Genomic DNA, 20676 nt, shown 5'->3' with positions numbered 1-20676 from the left:
TAATGGTTCTCACACAGAATAGTTTCACTGCCCTAAACTTCCCCTGCTCCATTACTTTATCCCTCTCGCCACTGCTCCCCAAACTCCTGGCAACCACTCATCTTTTTACTGTCTTTATAGTTTTAACCTTTTCCAGAATGTCATATAATTGGAATCATACAGTATGTAGCTTTTTCAGATTGGCTTCTTTCACTTAGCAATATGCATGAAAGTTCTTCCTTTTTTTATGGCTTGATAGCCCATTTTTTATTGCTGAATAATATTCCATTGTATGGATGTAGTCAGTATTTTTTAAAAGAAAGAAAAGACTTGAGCTGAGGGGAAAGAATCACTAGGGGATAACTTTCAGATATTAATAAAGAGAGAATATGGGATTGACTGAGGCGCCTGAAGAAGTAGGAAGGGATGGAATCAGAATACATAAAGAAATTAGTATTAAAAGAGAAAGTGATACTTTTTTTGAGACTGAAGGTAGGTGTTGATGTATGTACAGAAAATATATTTAGCTGATACTTTGGATTTTTCTCAGAAAAGTAGAAGGCGTTATCATTTGCTGCATATTGGCATGTGGTAGAAGGCCCAAGAGTGGTGAATTTTGGAATAGCTTAAATGGAGAGTTAGGAATTAAGCTGATTACAGTGGCTGGGAGCCCAGAAGAGGTGAAGTCTCTGAATATGTAATGGTTTTGTGATCTCCACAACAGCTTGGCACTCTGAGTTAGGAACACAGAAGGGAAGACAGTTTGGTTAATTCAAGGTTGAGATTTGTTGGGTGATTAAAGGTGTTTGGGGGTGGGGAAGAGGACTAGTAAGGTACTAAGGATTTTTGTGATCTTGAGCACAGATGGGGGCAAGACAGAAAAGGAAGTAAAGTCACAGGGGATTGAAAGACTGGAGAAAAGGAGAGCTGAGGGTTTGTGAATCTGTGAAAAGCAGGCATACTAGGAGTTAAGTACTGAGAGAGACAGAGGAATAAGGTTTGTGATCACAGATCCTGACAAGAGAGTTTACAGTTTCAGGGCAGTACAAATCTGGATGGTGACATGGAAATGGATGACATAGTTTTTTTATTTTTATTTTTTGAGTCCAAGAGGTCAACTAAACGACATATTCTTTCAGAAATTTGAAAGCATCTATGGTGATAGCTCATTCATAAAGAAACCAATACCACCTAAGATAATAGCAGGGATTGGGGTAAGAGAGGGAAAATACGAGGTAAGTTTCAAAGTCCCCAGTGAATGAGGTAACGAAGCCAGAAGATTAGTAGATGTCAATGACAAGAAGAGTGAAAGAGGAGCACAGCCAGAAGTCACAAGCAGCACAGGAAGAAAGATTACATGAGGGGAAAATAGGAATGGCTTAAAAGTGGCACAGGATAATGAAAACAATACCTGTGAGGTTTGGGATGCAGAGTGTGAGAACTGGAGGCAAAGGGGTGTTCTCAGGGACAGTCACGTTTCAAGTCACATTTTTATGAAGAGATGAGGTTCTAAGTTTGTTTACAAGAGAACAATGAATCCAACCATCCAGTGGAAGATCTGCTATAGCCAGTAAGTAGTGGAAGGAGGAAGTAGGGGAAAGAGACTCCAAGGTAACAATTTACTCCCTAAAAGCTGTAACTTTGTTTATATTGCTAAGGTCATTAGCAGACTCCCTGGTAGGGGATTTAAGGCAAAACACTGATTTCCTTTTCCCGTCCCAATCTCTGGATGGATAGAGGGAGGCAGTAGCTGAGAACTAGAGTTAGCTGTTTGGTGCATAAGTCAAGTGGCGAAGGGTTTGGAATAGGTTCTAGTAGGAAAGGGATAGGGTGAGGAGTACTCCGAGGGTAACAGAAAGCCCTATGAAGAGATGCTTAAAATCAAATCCATAAACAAAACCTGAAATCCAACACAGGAGAAAACAGTAAAAATGTAATAGCTGGAATAAGAAGAATAAATAGGAAGATATTTTTGTAATTGTGTGGGTTAAGACTACTGAGCATGTCACAGATTCTGAAGCTATAAGAGAAAAAGACTGATAGATTGATTACATAAATTAAAAACTTCTACACAGAAAATATTAAAACAAAAGCTGAAAGACAAAAATGGGAAAAATAATTGCAACATATGTGCTAGGCAAAGGAAAAGTTGTTATTTTTACTATATAAAGAGCACTTTCAAATAAGGAAAAAAAGCAAAAAATATGAACAAGCAATGTATAAAATGGGTAATAAAATGATTGGGAAAGGGAAAGAAAATAAGCACATAAAAATGATTCAACCTGATTAATCAAAGAAAGGTAAATTAAATACCATTTTTCACTAATTAAGTTTCTAAAGATTAAAACATTGTTAATACCCAGTACTGACAGGATATGAGAAAAAAGGAATCCTCATATATTTTTGGTGGGATTATAAATTGATGCACTCTGACTGGAGGGCAATATGGTAATATTAAATCCATTAAAAATGTGGCTACCCTCTGATCAACCAATTTCACTTCTTAGACTTTATTCTAAGGAAGTAATTACTAGAAGAGGAGACAAAAATGTATGTACCAGGGTGTTTACGACAATGCTATTTATGTATAATAGCAAAAGAAAATGGAATAAAAATAAGGATTGGTTAAATACATTAAGGTATAAGCAATAATATAGGATACAACACTCAATTCAAAATGATGATGCAGACCTCAATTTACTGGAAAGAGGACATGGAAAGAGGACCTCAATATAGTGTCAAGTGAATAAAAAGGCGGCTGAAAATAGCATGTATGCTATGATTCTTTCCTCCCTCCCTTTCTCTCTTTTTATCTACCTACCTACCTACTATATCTAGATGTAAATGTGTATGTATATGTACATATGAAAAGCAGCTGAAAGGATATACCCCCAAATTTTACATTGGTTATCTAAATGGGATTGAATGATTTGAACTTTCCTCTTCATACATTTCTGTATTGTCTGGATTTTTTTATAGTGCGCACAGATTATTTTTAAAACAAACAAAAAAAATCAATAAAGCTATTTCCATTTCAAAACACAAACCCAAATCCCCTCAAATACACATAGGTCACTTATATAATGCTTCCTGATATTATGGGGCCAAGGAAAGCTTCCATATTTCAAGGGCTAAGGGAGTCCCAACTTGTGTTCCCGATGCTGCTATGCAGAGCGACCTCACTCAGCTCCCCCAGGCATTTCACAGGGAGCTGTCCTCACTCACCTCACAGACTTTCACCCTCTTTCCATTCTTGTCATACACAGCACCTGTTGGTGAATAAACAGAGCAGAGACTTCACAAGGGTTTTAAAGAAGGGTTTACCTTTTTAAAAATTGTGGTAAAATATATACAAAATTTGCCATTTTAAACATATTTTAGTGTCCAATTCAGTGGCATTAATTACAGTCACAATGTGGTGCAACAATGACGATTACATATTTCCAAAACTTTTTCAGCATCCGAAACAGAAACTCCCCATCCCTCCCAATTCCCAGCCCCTTGGAACCTCTAATGCACTTTCTCTGTCTATGAATTTGCCACACAATGCTTCCTTTTGTGTCTGGCTTATTTCTCCTAGCACAATGTTTTCAAGACCATCAATGCTGTAGCATGTGTCAGAACTTAATTACTTTTTATGACTGAGTAACATTCCACTGTATGAATATACCACAATTTGTTTATCCATTCACCTGTTGATGAACACACAAGTTGCTTCTACCTTTGGGCTATTCTGAATAGTGCTGCTATGAACACTGGCATATATCTATCTGTTTGAATCCCTGTTTTCAATCTTTTTTTTTTTTGTATATACTTAGGAATGGAGTTACTGAGTTATATGGTAATTTAAAGGAGGGTTTTTAAAAGCTTATTTCTACTGATTCTAACATCTTAGATTTCCAGTCAAGCTGCCTCAAATGCCCTCAGGCCACCCAGCCCTTAGTGCTTCTGTTTAAGCTCCTTTCCCCAAGCCAATGATAAGAAGAAGGCATCTGCTTGGGTCTCAACTCTTTTCCCTTAACTGTGAGTGAGGTGAGGCTGGAAGTTAGTCACTGGATCTATGAGAGACTTAAGTACCTCAGGATGCCCCCCAGTCAGAACAGTTACCTAGAAGAGATGTGATAATTGGGCTAGAATATTTAGGATTCTAGGACAGAATGGGGGTGGAACACAGTCTGCCCAAGTACAGAAACACCCACGACCCTTTTCAACATTACCCAGTGTATAGTAAGGTCTTAAATAAGCCAGAGAATTAAGATCCTCACCCAAATCAATTCATCCAAAAATAAGCTTTCAGAGTTTATACATATGAAACCTTGTTTGGCAGGGGTAATAGGAAATATTAGAGTGCTCTAGTTTTTTTTTTTAATTTAAAATTTTAAATTATTTTTTAACTGAGGTGAAATTTACATAACATATAGCTAACCATTTTAAAGTGTACAACTCAGGGGCATTTAGGGCATTCGCAATGTTGTGCAACGACCACAGCTCTAGTTTCAAGGCTTTTCCATCATGTCAGAAGAACATCCCATGCGCTCGCGCTTTTTAGATGTGATCACCTTCCTCTGCTAGTTAGCACAGGGCATGAATGTCACTGACAGGACAACTTCACACAAAAACAAGATATGATTAAGCCACAAAGTAAATGTGGAACTGGGCATGGGAGACACTGAGCAAACCCTGACTACCCTTTGATGGCTTCCCTCAAGACTGTTTATTGGTCTGAGGGAGAATCAGAAGCTAGCAGCTTCAGTAATATGCTGGTTGCACCATCTGATTTAATGAGAGTGAACTGACATTCCCAAGACATTGGGAATTCCTCGAGGACAGAGATAAAGTTTGTACATCTTGGTATTTTCCATGTCTAACATGATGGATTGTATCTACAAGGTGCTAAACAAGTACTTTTTGGTTAGAAATGAATGGGCTAAATGATCTTCGCTTAGTGAATAGAGGAGGTTGTGAGAATAAGAGGAAAATGTGTATTTCAGAGGCACACAGATTTAGAGCTGGATAAAAACAATATGCAGAACGGCTCCCGGGCCTGAGAAAGCAGGAAGGCATGCATACCATACAAGGTCCCATTAATAGAACACTTGTTGAAAACCATGATGTTCTGAGTCAGGGTCCCTGTTTTGTCGGAGAACACATATTTGACCTGGCCGAGCTCCTCATTAAGGGTGGTGGTGCGAGCCTGTGCTGGTGCGTTCTTTGGTGCGTAAAACATCTTCTGATCCCAGTTGATATAACAACTGTTGCCCAATCTTATTATTTCAACACTAAGGAGAAAGCAAGAAAAGAAGGGTCTTGGGTCAGAGCAGGACAAGCAAATACCTGATCCTGGTCTCCTTATGAGTTCTGTGGTGGGCCAGCGTCAGTATCTGAAAATCAGAGTATCTTCCTTGGGAACCTACCATCAGTCTTGGATCATAGGACCCTTCCCACCAGCCAACCCATTGTAGTTCTGACTTTGACCATTATCACTCAAGGCATTACCATTTGGATACCGATATACTTGATTAACTTTGTTGAGGCATATCTCCCTTTCACTCTTTCTTCTTCCAAAATGTATCTAGGAAAAGTCACAAATTTTGAACTTCTGCAGCAATGCAAGGCCTGATAGTATTAAGAGCTAACTTATAAAAAGTTTGCCTAGGCTTAATTGGACAGTTATTGCTGCTGTCATGCAAATCCATTGGTGGGGAAGAGAAATTTGAAACACACAGAGCTTCTTTTTTCAGAAGAAGGGAAGGATCAGTGAAAATCAGAAACGGCTTACAGAAGCTGACACTCGGATACATTTCCAGGTAGAGCCAGCCTGCCTGTGGGGTAGCTTCCCCTCCTAATTCCCTCCTCTTCATTTTATCTGACTTTTCCCTCTTGCCTTTGTCATATTCCCTTTCTATTCCAAATGACATGCCTTATAGATTCTTTACAGTTAACAAGCATCTTCATTGTAAAACAGTGAAGACTTCTAAGGGGCCTTCTTCCTAACATCCTTCATACTCACTATGTGTTAGTTTAGATTGCCTCGTTAGTAACCCCTGTCTGAGACAGTCACATTGCGAGAAGGGGTTTTTGTTTGAGGGGAGGAAGGAGTGCTCAGGCCCACGTTACCGACTCTTCTGGTCCTCATGTGTTGTGACCTCTCTTCCTTCACTATACCAGCCGCTATAGCAGTCAATCTCTCTAAACCCAAACACTTAATCATAGTATTTCTTTCCTTAGATCTTTGCGGCTTTCAGAACAAAATCCAAAGTCCTTAGTCTGGCATTTCAGGCTGTCCTGGATCTGATCCGAAGCTACCACCTAACACGTAAGTCTAGGCTGTTCACTGTTCTATGACCAGATCAAGCTTTTAAAAACCTCCAAACTTTTGTACATGCTGATCTTTCTGCTTGCAGTATTCTTTTTCTATCTTCTGCTTGGTGAGTTCTCAATTAGCAGTTTGATTATTAGCTTTTTCTGTAAACCCTTCACCCTCTCCAGGCAGAACGAATCCATTCCTTTTCCAGGTACCTGTAGCGTTCACATATATATTTCTATTATGTAATTACCCATATTTGTACCATAATTGTTTAGGTATCTGTTTCCATGACTATGTTGTAAGCTTATCTAGAGAAAGGGCTCTCTTATTATTCATGTTTCTTTCTCTAGTACCTAATATAGTGCTTGGCACACAGTAAATGCTCAACAGATAGTTGTTAAATTAATAAGCTAACTTAGTTATGTAAGGTGCTTTGGGTTGGAATGCCACAGTGCAGGGTTTGGGAAACCTGGAAAGAGAGATGTGAAATTGTGTTTGGGGTATGTGGACATAACAGAGAATGTTGAAAATAGAAAAAGAAGATCAGAGTATAGTAAAGCTTTATTTTACTTATTTCAATTTTTTGTCCATGGTGCTCGTGAAAAGGCAGAAGAAGACATCCTCTTTTTCTACTCTCTAACTCTTAGGAACCAGAACTTAGGTCACAATTACACCTACCTACCACTTGCCACATTATTTCTGTGGGAAAATGCTTTCTGAGTTCTGACTAACTGATTTACAAGTGAATATTTGGACTGTCTCATTGATAAACTATGGGCTGCCGGGCTTGTGCTTTAGCCTCACATAGTCTGTGTGTATTTTTTCTAATTATTTCATGTGCTTGTATGTCTTATTTAGTCACTTACATTATAAGCTATTTGAGGAGGGATAATTTTCTTTTTGTATAACCCACACAGTATCTAGCATGGTAGTCTGGTTATGGGAAACATTTACACAGTCTTCAGATAGTTCTCAGAGTGTTTTGTACACACTGTGGAAAGTAGTGAGTGAAAGAGCACACAGTGTATGCTTTCTAAAAGTCGATACTCTAGTAGGGGAATTAAGCAGGAAGTATGAAATCACTGCTCTACCTGTAACCCAAAGTGATCCAAGAAGCCTACCTGACGTAGAGGGAAATAGGCACCATGGTGTTGAGAATAATGAAGTAAGACCAGAATACGAAGGTGGCAGAGACAAATGATGAAGACACATATTCTTTCCACGGTAGAAAATTCTGGAAGTAGTAGCCTGTCCTGCTCTCCCAAATGCCATGTCCAATTGCTAGGATAAAACATATGCTGCCTAAAAACAGGAAAATCTAGGGGGAAAAAAATAATTAAATTAACACTTTATCCCAGGCATATGCTGCTTCAGTTCTCCCTTTTGGAGCCTTATTTCTCAACAAAGCTTCTCTCTCTTTTTGGAGGGCAGGGGCCTGCAGTTCATAGGCTCTAGGGCAGGGGCTATCCTTGAGATTTTGAAGGGAGATGATAGTAACTAAAATATATTAATTATTAATTGCCAGGAACTGTGGTAAGTACTTTATATATATTATCTAATTTACATTTATAATACCCCTCTTTTAATAATAGAAGAGGAGCTTGATAGTAAGAGTGGAGAAGTATTTTAGCTACTAAGAGGTTTTGAACTAGTTCCCAACACAACCTCTTAATTGCTCCATTATTGAAGTGAGGTGCTGCTTTAACAAAAGTCTAAAATGTGTGGTACTGGCTTAGCAGTTGGGGTGGCTGGGTGGTAAGAAACTGATATAAAAGGCTGAAAATAAGGCAATCACATCAACAGTAAAGAATCTGGTAAAATGTAAAGGCAGAACCATGTGCCTGCTGAGACTATATAACTCTAAGTGGTTAGAAGGAATTAGAATATTAATATGTGTTGACTGCCTTTGACAAGGTTTTAAAAGAAAGAGTTGAACTAGGAACATAATTGGCCAATTAGTAAGCAGAAATAAAAAGGAACAGAGACATTTGGTTCATCAAAGGACTAGAAAAGTCTGTTACTTTTAGATACCAAAAAGGAAGAGATAAGATTAAGATCTTAAGCATATACGGTCCAATAATCCTTCCCAACAGAATTTTGCCTGGAAGCAAAGTTGATATTAAAGACGATAGCTTCTTATTATACTAAGTGAAGTAAGTCAAACAGAGAAAGACAAATACCATATGATCTCATTTATATGTGGAATCTGAAAAACAAACAAACAAAATAAACGAACAAAATAGAAACAGACCCGTAGATACAGAGAATAAACTGATGGTTGTGGATAGAAGGGGGGTTGGGGGCTGGGTGAAAAAAGTGAAGGGATTAAGAGGTACCAATTGGTAGTTATGAACTAGTCAAGGGGATGTAAAGTACAGCATAGGGAATACAGTCAATAATATTGTATTAACGATATATAGTGCCAGGTGGGTACTAGACCAATTGGGGTGGGGATCACTTCGTAAATTATATAAATGTCTAACCACTATGCTGTACACCTGAAACTAATATAATATTGAATGTCAATGTAATTGAACATAAATAAATAAAAATAAAGGTACCTTCTTACCCAAGATTATTGTTCCAGATAACCAACTTTCTTGCCATTAAGTTGAGAGAGAAAGGCATAGAGGGGCAAGGAAGCAAAGAAATAAGTCAAACTTGAGAACTATGTACAGAAAAGAACTTTGGGGGAGAGGGGATAACACTCTGGAACTCCTTTTACAAGGCCAGCATTACACTGGTACAAAACCCAGACAAGGACACTACAAGAAAAGAAAACTACAGGCCAATGTCCCTGATGAATATAGATGCAAAACTTCTTAACAAAATAGTAGCAAACCAAATTCAACAGCACATTAAAGGATCATACACCACGATCAAGTGGGATTTAGACATTAATGAAAGAAAACGAAGAAGACACAAATAAGTGGAAAGATATCCTACGTTCATGGATTAGAAGAATTAACATTGTTAAAATGTCCATACTACTCAAAGCTATCTAAAGATTTAATGCAATTCCTATCAAGATTCGAATGGTATTACATTTTTTACAGAAATAGAAAAACAATCCTAAAATTTGTATGGAATCACAAAAGGCCCAAAATAGCCAAAGCAATCTTGACAAAGAGGAATAGAGCTGGATGCAACACAACTTCTTGATTTCAAACTATATTACAAAGTTATCGCAATCAAAACAATATGGTACTGGCATAAAAACAGCAATCCCACTTCTGAGTATATATCCAAAGGAAATTAAATCACTATCTTCAAGAGTTATTTGGACTCCCATGTTCACTGCAGCATTATTTACAATAGCCAAAACATGGAGACAACCTAAGTATCTATCAACAGATGAATAAAGAAAGAAAATGTGGTATTATATAGACATATACAATGGAATACTATTCCGCCATAAAAGGAAGGAAAATCTGCCATTTGTGACAACATGGATAAAACTTCAGGGCATTAGGCTAAGTAAAATAAGTCAGATAGAGAATGATAAATACTGTATAATTTCACTTACATGTGGAATCTACCAAATACAAATTCATAAAAACAGAGAGCAGATGGGTGGTTGCCAGGGGCCGGGGTAGGTGAGGGAATGGGTGAAGGTGGTCAAAGGGTACAAATTTCTAGTTCTAAGATGAATGAGTTTGGGGAATGTAATGTACAGCATAGTGACTATGGTCAACAATTGTTGTATATTTGAAAGTTGCTAAGAGAGTAGATCTTAAAAATTCTTACCACAGAAAAAATTACAACTTTGTGAGGTGATTGATGTATTAACTAACCTTATTATGGAAACCATATCGAGATATATTTGAGATATGTATGTATATATATATATATATATATATATACACACACATTATATATATATACATCATTATGTGATACCCCTTAAACTTACACAACGTTAAATGTCAATTATATCTTAATAAAGTTGGAAAAAAAATCTTTATTAAATGTAATCATATAGTATATACTCTTTTTTGTCTGGCTTCTTTCACTCAGCATAATTATTTTGGGATTCATTCATGTTTTTGCATCTACCAAAGTTCATTTCTTCTTATTGCTAAGTAGTATTCTATTGAATGGATACTACACAATTTGTTTACTAATTTATTTTTTATTGGATATTTGGGTTATTTCCAGCTTTTGACTATTACAAACAAAGCTGCACTGAACATTTGTGTGTAAGACTTTGCATGGACATACGCTTTCATTTCCTTTGTTAATATCTCAGAGTTGACTTGCTTGGTCCTACAGTAAATTTATATTTAACTTTTTAAGAAACTACCAAAAGTTTTCCAAAGTGGTTGTACAATTTTACATTCTACCAGCATTATATGGCCTCATGCCTCTAGAGAAGACGTGTGACATTATTGTTAGCCACCTCTAAATCTACTCAGAAAGTGACATTTTAAAAAACTTTTTATTATGGAAATTTTCAAACACATATTAAGGTATATAAATAGTACAACAAATCCCCATGTACCCATCACCCACCTACAACAATTATCAATTCATGGCCAGTCTTACTTTATCCAAACCTCCTATTCCCCTGCCCTCCTTTTTGTTTTAAACAAATTTCTCAGCTTATATCATTTTATCCATAAATAGTTTAATATATATCTTTAAAGGATCTTATTTAAACACATAATCACAATACCTTTATCACTTAAAAATTTAACAATAAATCCTTGAAATCATTTAATATGTGAGATTTGAGAGTTCGGTGAGGGATGGGAGAGAACACAACAGGGGAGGATTGAGATAAAACAGACTAAAATCTGCTTTTATTCCTAGCCTAATGCAGATTCATACTGAGTAGTTCAGCTCTTTGCGTTGGTCTCTCTGAGGTCATACAGCCCTTCCTTTTCAATCTTACTCTCACTTCCCCGTCCTTCTCTTCAATGAGGCATGTGAAAGCAAGGCTACCCTCCTGGGGCTGACCAAACCTCAGTGATGAGGTCTACTGTCCTTGCCTTCCTTTTTGGATAATCTGTATGGCCAATATTAAATGTGAGGCCATATTCTTCTACCTGCCACTTCTCTAGGCCCTACTTCATCAGCTCCAGTGGGGAAAAATGGGGAAGGTAAAATTATTAGAATAAATGATTACTATTATAATTTATTTATAAATATAAATTTATTTATTTATTATACATCATTAGAAAAAATAATTTGAAACTGTCCAAAGCTGTGGGAGAAAATTACAGGGTGACCTTCAATATCTCCACTCCATACCTATTGTCTGTAACTGAGAATTACCCATGGTTTCCAGTGAATGCCCTGCCTCCACTGTTAATACTATGAGTCCCCCAGATCCAGATCTTTCTTCTCAGATTGAGCCAAGAAAATGACCTTTATCAGCCCCAGCCTCAGAGGGCAAGGCTTCCCCATCAGCATGAGGCCTGCAGGGGCAGGACACAGTCTGCTCTTTCCTCATCCCCGGAGTCTTTCCTGACATCCGAGGCTTTCTAAGTCCTAGCGGATGTTCTGTGGTTCTCAATATTGTGACAGAGTTGATTGGCATTTAATCTTAAGGCTTCACTTTGCTTCCTTTCTATAGGAAAAACAAAAAGCTGGTTGTTGCTACAAACCCGAGGTTAACTGTTTATTACCAGAGCCAGTCAGACCCAAGAGCAGAGAGCCTCCGGGTTAGTAAAAAGTGGTTCCAGTAAAGGTTGAAAGTGATACTCAGTTTTGTCCCTCGTGCCAAAACTGATGGAGAAGTAAGGCCATCACTGTCACAGTGGGGCTCCCAGGCTCCATAGGCAGCCTGGAAAAAGAAGGTAGTCCTTGATCCTTTGGCCCTTCACATCTGGCTGTTTGTCGTGCCCTACCCCACAAGCATGTCCTGGATTTCTGGCACCACTCCAGTTTCAAGCACTCTGGTTCTTTGTTCCACGAATAGACTCCCACTTAACAGACTAGAGTTCAGAAAACATTGTCACTGTGAGCTCTGGTCACTGGGGAAAGAGGAGGGATCAAACTCCAGCTCAGCTGTGGGCTCATCAGGAAGCCAATTTGCTAACCACGCTTCCTGTGTCTGCCAGATTCTCCCCTAAGAAACATTTCCAAAAATGGGAAAAAGCATTTAAATCAGGAAGGATTTCTGCTTCAGCTTCAAGAAACGGGAGCGCATTACACCTAACTACATTGACAATGTCCTGGCAAAAATACCACATAAACAAACCACTGAGCTGATAAGAACCTGGCTCATTCAAGAACATTTCTTCATTTAATAACCATGTAAAACATACTTCCTGAGCACTCCTTTGTGCAAGGCACTCCCAAGAACATAGAGATGAATATGACATAACTGCTCCCTTAGAGGCTCATTGATTTGGTAGCTCAGATATTCACTTTTTTCAATAGCTCAACAAATAATAATGAAGCTCCTATTATGTGTCAGGCATAGTTCTAGGGACTGAGGATATAGTGGTGAAAAAGGACAATGTCCTCACTCTCACAGTGTTTATAATTCTGTGGGGATAGGAGGACAACAGACAAGTTAAGAAATGGAAAAACACAATGTGATTAGTACTGTGTGCTGTGAGGAAAATAAAACAGGTTTATAGTGTAACAAAGGTCTTGATGATGGTGGCGACTTTAGATAGGGTGACAGAGAAGGCTTCTCTGAAAAGGTGGTGTTGAATGATGAAAAAGCAGCAAGCCATGGCAGGACCTGGGGCAGACACTGACAGCAGGGTAAAGGTCCTAAGATAGAAACAGGTTTGCTTTCTCATTTGACTTGTAGTTTGCCTGGATGTAGATTTCTAGGTCAAATGATTAGAATTATTAATTTATTATATATTATTAGAATAAATATCTAGAATAAATAAATAATTCCACTAAGAACTTTGAAGGTATAACCATACTGGTTTCTAGGACCCAGTGGTGTTGGTGAGAACTCTGATGCCAATCTAATTCTCATTTTTGTTGATACCTTTTTCTTATCTCTGTGAACACTTTGAGGGACTTCTCTATACTCTTGGAGCTCTAAAGTCTCATTATGTTTAACGGATGTTTTAAATCTGAAATTTGTATCCTTCTTCAACTCTAGGAAATATTCTTCTATTATTTCTTTGACATTGTTGTCCCTTCTATTTTCTCTTTCTGATACTCCTGGTAGATGAATTGGCAGGTTCCTGGTTTGGCCCTCCATTTAAAAAAAAAAAAAGTATTTATATCATATATTCTATCTCTTGGTCTTTTTGTTTTATGGTCTAGGAGAATTTTTGGACTCTTTATTTCAGCCCTCTTATGGCTTTTTAATTTCAGCAATTTTTACTTTTCAAAATTCTTTTTTGTTGCTGTTGTTCTTAGATTGCTTCTCCCCTTATTTTTAGCAAATGATTCTTATTTTATTTATGTAATTGCTTCTTCTCAGAAGAGTAATCATTTTTTGAAAGGTCTTTTTTCTTCCCTGAATTATAAGCTGTTTATTCTGGGGTCAGTTATTCCATTTATTCATCCTTATACTCCTCTCTTGTGCTCCTGATTTCCCTCTAGTCCACTTAAAAATATGAGTAAAAGAGCAATTTGTTTCCTTGGTTGGTTGGTTGGTTGGTTTTGTTTCCTTTAGTTAATTTTGTTTCCCCAACAGGCCACTCTCCTGAATGGAAAGATGGAAGCATGAGTTCTGTATAGATAGGTAGTGTGTGTGGTTTGACAGGTTTCATCCTAGGTTACACAAGGAGCTTGCAGGCAAACTTGAGCCCCTCGAATATAAAATAAAGTGGGTTTTACTATCAAGTGACGACACCATGTTAGAAGCTCCAGCACTCTGCAGATAGATTGTTAAATTTCTTTAGAAAGCACTTCCTTTGTTTTGAACTGGAAGGTAAACATGTTTCTTATTGCTACATGTATGCTTATAGGTGTGGCAGGATGGTACAGAGGGTCAATTGTTGCTCATGTTTTACAGGCAGTTTTAAAATGAATTATCCTGATTATTACCCCCACGTCCCATTCCTGCTCTCCATACCTGCTGACTGTAGCGTGGAGCTCTATCTACTCTTGAACTCTATCAAGAAGAATGCAGTTCCACTGAAGCTTTCACTACTCTGGTTTATCTATGAGTACAATCCATCTACTTTCTGCCTTCCAAAAACTCATCAGCATCTCAGGTCTGCCCATGGTTCTTCATCCTCGGTCACAGCTGTTAGGCATTTATTTCCTGTTTGTACTTCTTTATAGTCATGTCATCAGATTTGAACAGGAAGTTCTGATGTCCTGCTTCAACTGGATGCCCAAAAGTGAACATAGGACCCCAGATAATATTTTATACTTTCTGAAGGAAAGAGTGAATGAATGACCTGATAAATGTAGGAATTTATAGCAAACTATTCTGTCAGCTTAGCTGCCCCTGGAATTTACACCACCTCTCTGCTGCCTCTACCTTGTGAGAGGTTGAGCAGAGAACTACATTCTCTTTCTGAAGACTGGCACTGTGGATCCCTCTGTACTCCTGCTCTGATCTGCACTGCCGTTCTCTAGGCCTGCTATTCAGCTATCATCCTAGGACTTCCATCTACTGTTCCCATGTTTCCTGCTTTCCATGTTGTCTTTCTTGGGCTGCTCTCTTGTTTTGCTTGAGTATACACTAGAAGCTTCCTAAGAGAGGATACATAATGAGTACATTTTTTTTTTTTTTTTGGAAATAAAACAGGTTAATAGAATAAAGGTCTTGGTGGGGATGGCGACTTTAGATAGGGTGACAGAGAAGGCTTCTCTGAAAAGGTGACATTGAATGATGAAAAAGAAGCAAGCCATGGAAGGATATAGGGAAATTTCTTTACACTTGCATTTTACTGGTAGTTTCATTGGATTTAGGATTAGAGGCTGCAAATAATTTTCTGGCAGACTTTTGAAGGCACTGACGTTGACCTTCCACTGTTACAGTTGAGAAGGCCAATGCCATTCTGACTCCTGATCCTTGTATATGACCTTTTATTTCTCCCTGGAAGCTTTTAGAATCTTCTTTTTAATTTTATGTTTCTTCATATGGTCAATCTGCCATATTAAACAGGAGTTGTCATGTGTTTTAATTTTGTATCTCCAGGGAGATAGCAAGTATAGCAGAAATAGCATTAACCCTGAAAACTGATGCCTAGATGGATAGATGTGATTTAATAAATAAAATTATGTATGTAAAGCATCTGGCACATATTGATGCCCTACCCCCCAAAGTGAATTTGTACACTTGAGACCTGGACACAGGTCTTACCCATCCTTACGATTCTAACATTGGGCACATATCGGGTACATAAGAGATTATCAATAAATATGATCGATGACTCGATGAGTCATAGACCTATCTTTGCCATTATTTTTCTGTGGGGTTTTATTTATGATATTTATATTTACTGTATCTCAATGTGCATGTTTGTCAAGTAGCGAACACTTCTCGACTTGCTTATTGATCTTGGATGTAGTGAGGCTACAGTTAGTGAGTGAGTGATGTGAAAATATTTTAAGAAATTAAACTCCCTCTACAGATGTCAAGTATTATCACTGCCCTTCAGACAGGTAAACAACTAGTTGAACCTTCCTAGGCATATGGGGGAATGTCCTGTTTTGAACAAAAGCCTAGGCTAAATGATTCAACCTACTTTCTAATGATATATGTTCCAATATTGTCAAAGGCATATTTGCCTATGTCGCCTTCCTAAATTCTCAACTGTGATTGTCTTCTTCATTAAGAAACCAGGACACCTGAAGCTGAAGTAGACTAATACTGAATGTCAACTACAATTATACACACACACACACACACACACACACATATATAGTAATATATATATATATATATATATATATACACACATACAGTCACGGGATGTGGAGTACAGCATAGGGAATCAAGTCAATGGAATTGTAACAACTATATACGATGTTAGAGGGGTAGTAGACTTGGAGGGGTATCACTTTGTGAAGGGTGTAAATGTCTAATCATTATGTTGTTTTGTACACCTGAAACTAATATAAAAAAATAAAATTAAAAAAAAAAAAAGAAACTGGGAAATGCTACTTTGTTTCAACTGCTGAGAGCTATGCAAATAGTAGAAGAGAAAGATAGTGGACACTAGTTTTTGGTCTCAAAGCTGAGTAAAACTTTCTAATTTTCTAAAACCCCCTTTACTAAATCCAAAAGACTTAGAAAAAGAAATGTGCTATTTCCCATCATAAATGGAGAACAGGTAGTTTATAATTCAGATTTTTGTGAGAAATGTACAGAAATAAAAGGCATTTTTGAATTTTCAAAGTCTAAGCAACAGAGTAAAAATAAAAATGAAAAGTCATGTAACTAAGTATAGGCAGCATTAGAACAGTTTGGTTGTGCAAAGAAATTGTATAAATGAATAAATAATCCGTTTAGATCTAACAAGAATAAAGGCAACCTGTAAATGATAGCATGGAAATAAAGTAATTGATTATTTAGTCTTCAATTTAAACTCCTATTATCAAGGCTGATTATTATCTACTATCTACTGTACTGCTTTTTTTTTTTTTTTTTTGGGAATACAGTATTGGGAAACTGTTTTTTTCCAGGGTGTTAAGTCGTTGTTTTTCAGTCTAGTTGTAGGGGGAGCAGCTCAGCTCCACGTCAAGTTGTTGTTTTCAATCTAGTTGTGGAGGGCTGAGCTCACTGGCTCAATCGGGACTCGAACTGGCGACCTTGGTGTTATGAGCACCTTGCTCTAACCACTGAACCACTGGCTGCCCACCGGTGGCCCAGTTCCAAGCTCAAGCTGTTTCTTCTCACTGGTCCATGTGGGAATCGATCCAGCGACCTTGGTGTTATGAGCATTGCACTAACCACTGAGCGACCAGCCACCCCTATTATAGTGCTTTTCAAATTTCATTTCTTAGCAGCAGAATCCTCTATTTTCTAACTGAAATCTTACAGAACAGATTCATGTGAAGCTGCTCTTTTTGAAGCAGGAACTTCAGAATATGGAGGCCAGGACCAAATTCAATTGATCTCCTTCTCTTCCCCCTGTAGCAACCCTTAGACTCCTCTAAAGAAACAGAGTTTGAAAATCATCAGTTTAAGTAACATGTTCTATTAGTCTAAGTAAGTTTTTATTAAAGAGGTCATGAGTGAAACAGGTTATGAGAAAATAAAAATGTGTCTTAGTTTCTAAAGCAGGGTCCATGATCCACCTTAAACAAAACTGTCCTCCACAACAGAGGTATAAACTAGAGAATCCCTTATCAATTGGCTCAGTTCTTTTCTGCTTCAGACGTTAGCATGTAGGGTCCTGAAAACAGCTTGGGATTTTCAAACAACTAAATTCCGAGTTGGAAATACCAGTAACTCCCATGGGAGGAAGGGAAGTATGTCTATTTGCAAAGAAACAGAAAAAAGTCTTTAACTTACCCAGAGCACGAGGACATTCATGAGATGGTCCATGTGTGTCCGTTTAAAGGAGGACTTTCCAGTGTTCTGCATTAATTTGGTATCTGGCCCTAAGTGAAACAAGGAGACATCAACTCTTAGAATCACTGAACCTACTCAGAGACTTGAAATTGGCTTGAAACGTACCTTCATGATCACCTAATCAAACCTCTTTCCAGTGCAAGGGGATACAGCCCTGGAGAAAGGCTCATAGTTGGTGCCAATAAGTCAAAGAACAGAAAATTTGTGTCTAAGGATAATCCCAACTACTTTTTCAAAGTGCAGCAATGCTGAGCCCTCTCTTTGCAGCCTCTTCGGTAGTGCAATCTTTCACAGACGAGTGAAGAGAGAATGGGAGCCACAGGCTTCTCTCTCATCACCATCTGGTTTACTGAGCTTAGAAAATGGATTTCCTGATAGAGAGCCCCACCTTCTTTTGAGGAAGCCCACTGTGGGACCAGGTTCTATTTAAAGTTTCTATAATTAGGAGAGGGAGAAAGGAAAAGGCAATGGCAGTGATTTCTTCTGAGATGGAAGCTGGGGAGCTGAGACTTCTTTGCAAAGGCTGAGAGACAGAGACTCCATATTTCTCCATGACAGGGCAGGTAGTAAGTAGCAGTAAAGAGCTTTTAATGGCCACTTGGACTAGAGTGGGCAATTACTGACCAGAGATACGGCAGCAGAGAAAACATAAAAGGTTTAGAAGAAAGTGTAAGTAGCAATCTCTCTGGCCTTTTACCACCTGATTATTATTCTTATTCATACTCTAATAAAGGAATTTCTTCAATGTTCATATAGGGGGAGCTGGAACGTCCTGGTATGTGGACAAACAATGAGAATGCAGTGCATAAGCTATGCCATTCTTTTCTTTTAAGCTTTCCTTGAAGGGCTTGGACTAGTGAGAAGTTTGGGTGAGGGACTGACACTACAAGGGACAGTATCTTCCAAGGGTTCATGGAAAGACTGCCCCTATCCCAGGTTTCAGGAAGAATGTGGAGGTCACAGAAGGACTCGGGCGCCGCAGGAGGAGGAGCACCTCCAGTGGGCACTGCGAACCTCGACACGCTCTCAGGGGGCATCAGTTCTCCTGTTTTCAGCTTCTCAAAGCCCCCAGAGAGTTTTTAATTCCATGGAACCAACCAAGGGTCAGAGGGCAACTTATCTAAATTCGTGCTGGGTGGTAACCTTACTGCTATTGCTTTAGGGAAAAAAATAATTGGCTGAAAAATGAGCTTTTTATGTGTGGCAATGTGAGTGGGCAGCTGCTTAAATACAATGAAGAAAATACACCTTTTGAGTCTGGGACTAGGCAGCTTAGAAGGTGCCACCACAGGTCAAGAGTCAATGAAGAAAGTTCCACCAAGGCCGCCCTGGACTCTTAAGCTTCTCTCTAGGGCTTGGGTTTCATTATTTTCCACAGAAGTGAGGACCCCCATGTCCAGGAGAGAATTCTACGAAAGGGGAGCTCTGAGGTGAGTAGTTTACACTGTGGTGAATTTTCCTCAGTGCTATCTTCGGACTCCCCATCTTTTCATGGTTGTTGTCAGCACTGCCCACTGTCACCAGGGGCACAGGGTAGCACAGAAGGTTCCTCCACTTTCCTGAACCACATCATAACCCAAGAAAATCCCCACTAAGTATAAGGGATTATGGTTCTAAATGACATTTTAGGAGGGGCCACTGCTAATGATCCACATGTGCTTTTTCTCCGGCATGAACCCTTCACATTATATTTTATATTCTTCTCCATAATGAGCACTATGTTCATTCTCTCTTCATGGAAGTAATCCACGTGTATACTCTCCCCTTTCACACGTGAATTCTATGTGTACTTCTTCTATATGCATGTCTTCTCTTGTGTTCAGATATAGTTGCAAAGACTCATGAATGCCCTGTGGCCTTGGAACACAAAGCCTTCCACTAACATAGGGAGAGCTAATATGTAGGCAGCTCAGTGCTTGAGAAAAAAAAAGCAGTCACCTTTTTCTAAGAAAAAAGTTTTTTCTTAAATGATCCACCCATCCACCCATCCACCCACCTCCCTCCCTCCCTTTCTATCTGTCCCAAAGCCACAGTGTTCCGATATGTGAGTGCCATATCTACATCCTGAGAACTAAGTACCCACACTGTGGCCCTGACTTGAACCCAGTAGGCGGGGGTCTGACTGTGGCTCCAGGGAGACGTACCAGTATAAATCACTAAGCCGTAGCACCACTCTGTATTCCTGATGACGCAGCCTCGGAGCAGCAGCTTGTCCTGGTCCAGGAAGTAGCTATTTCCCTTGTAAGTCAGAATTCCTGTGAATTTGTCCAACTTGTTATTGGGAGACTCATACCTCATTTCTCCTGAAGAAAAATGAAGAAGTAAGAGTCCTGGCTCTGTAAACTTAGGCCTTTCCTAACAGGATAGAAAGAGGCTTAACAGAAAAGAGGAAAGAACATCCTCTTTGAAAATATATACACATCTATTTCCTATCCTCTCTCAGGTAGTGCCCATTTCTCACCAGCTCCCTTTAAAAAGGCAGACAAAGGTTTCTAGACATCAAAGAAGAGTAATTTTGTTTGTGACATGGGTTATCCAGAGAGAGTCATGGGTCATCTGGATGAGAAAAACCCACATGATAACTTATCACTATCACTATTGCTAGATGATATGAGTTCTGAATCTGAAGAAATGAAAAAACTATTTAAGTTAAAGCAAACCTAGTATTTTTTTCAAAGTTAAAATAATTTGACTTCTTCTGGATTAGTAAAGGAAAATATGCCCTTTGTAAATATGTATAAAATACTAAAATGAGAAAGGAGTAGTGAAATTCACCCATTGCCTAGAGATAAGTACTATTAACCTTTTGAAGCACATCCTTCCAAGTTTTTTCTATATATGTTCTCATAAACATGTATGTTTCCAAAAACAAGTTTATGTTACATATGCTATGCATAGTCTATTGTAATATTTTTGCACTTATTAATGTAAC

General features: G+C 38.4%; 1 protein-coding gene across 1 annotated transcript in view; it reads right to left on the bottom strand.

Moving 5' to 3' along the window:
- LOC109446137 (phospholipid-transporting ATPase FetA) overlaps nucleotides 1-20676 on the bottom strand; it is an 80539-nt gene that overhangs the window by 20572 nt on the left and 39291 nt on the right. Inside the window, 5 exon segments of the mRNA XM_074331529.1 lie at nucleotides 3205-3248; nucleotides 5050-5258; nucleotides 7408-7604; nucleotides 17685-17773; nucleotides 19889-20047. Coding sequence (XP_074187630.1) covers nucleotides 3205-3248; nucleotides 5050-5258; nucleotides 7408-7604; nucleotides 17685-17773; nucleotides 19889-20047 — 698 coding nt within the window.

The sequence above is a fragment of the Rhinolophus sinicus genome, linkage group LG04 (genome assembly GCF_036562045.2).
Source record: "Rhinolophus sinicus isolate RSC01 linkage group LG04, ASM3656204v1, whole genome shotgun sequence".
NCBI classification, from domain to species: Eukaryota; Metazoa; Chordata; class Mammalia; order Chiroptera; family Rhinolophidae; genus Rhinolophus; species Rhinolophus sinicus.
The sequence above is the reverse complement of the archived record's forward strand: the minus strand, read 5'-3'. Positions and strand labels throughout refer to the sequence as shown.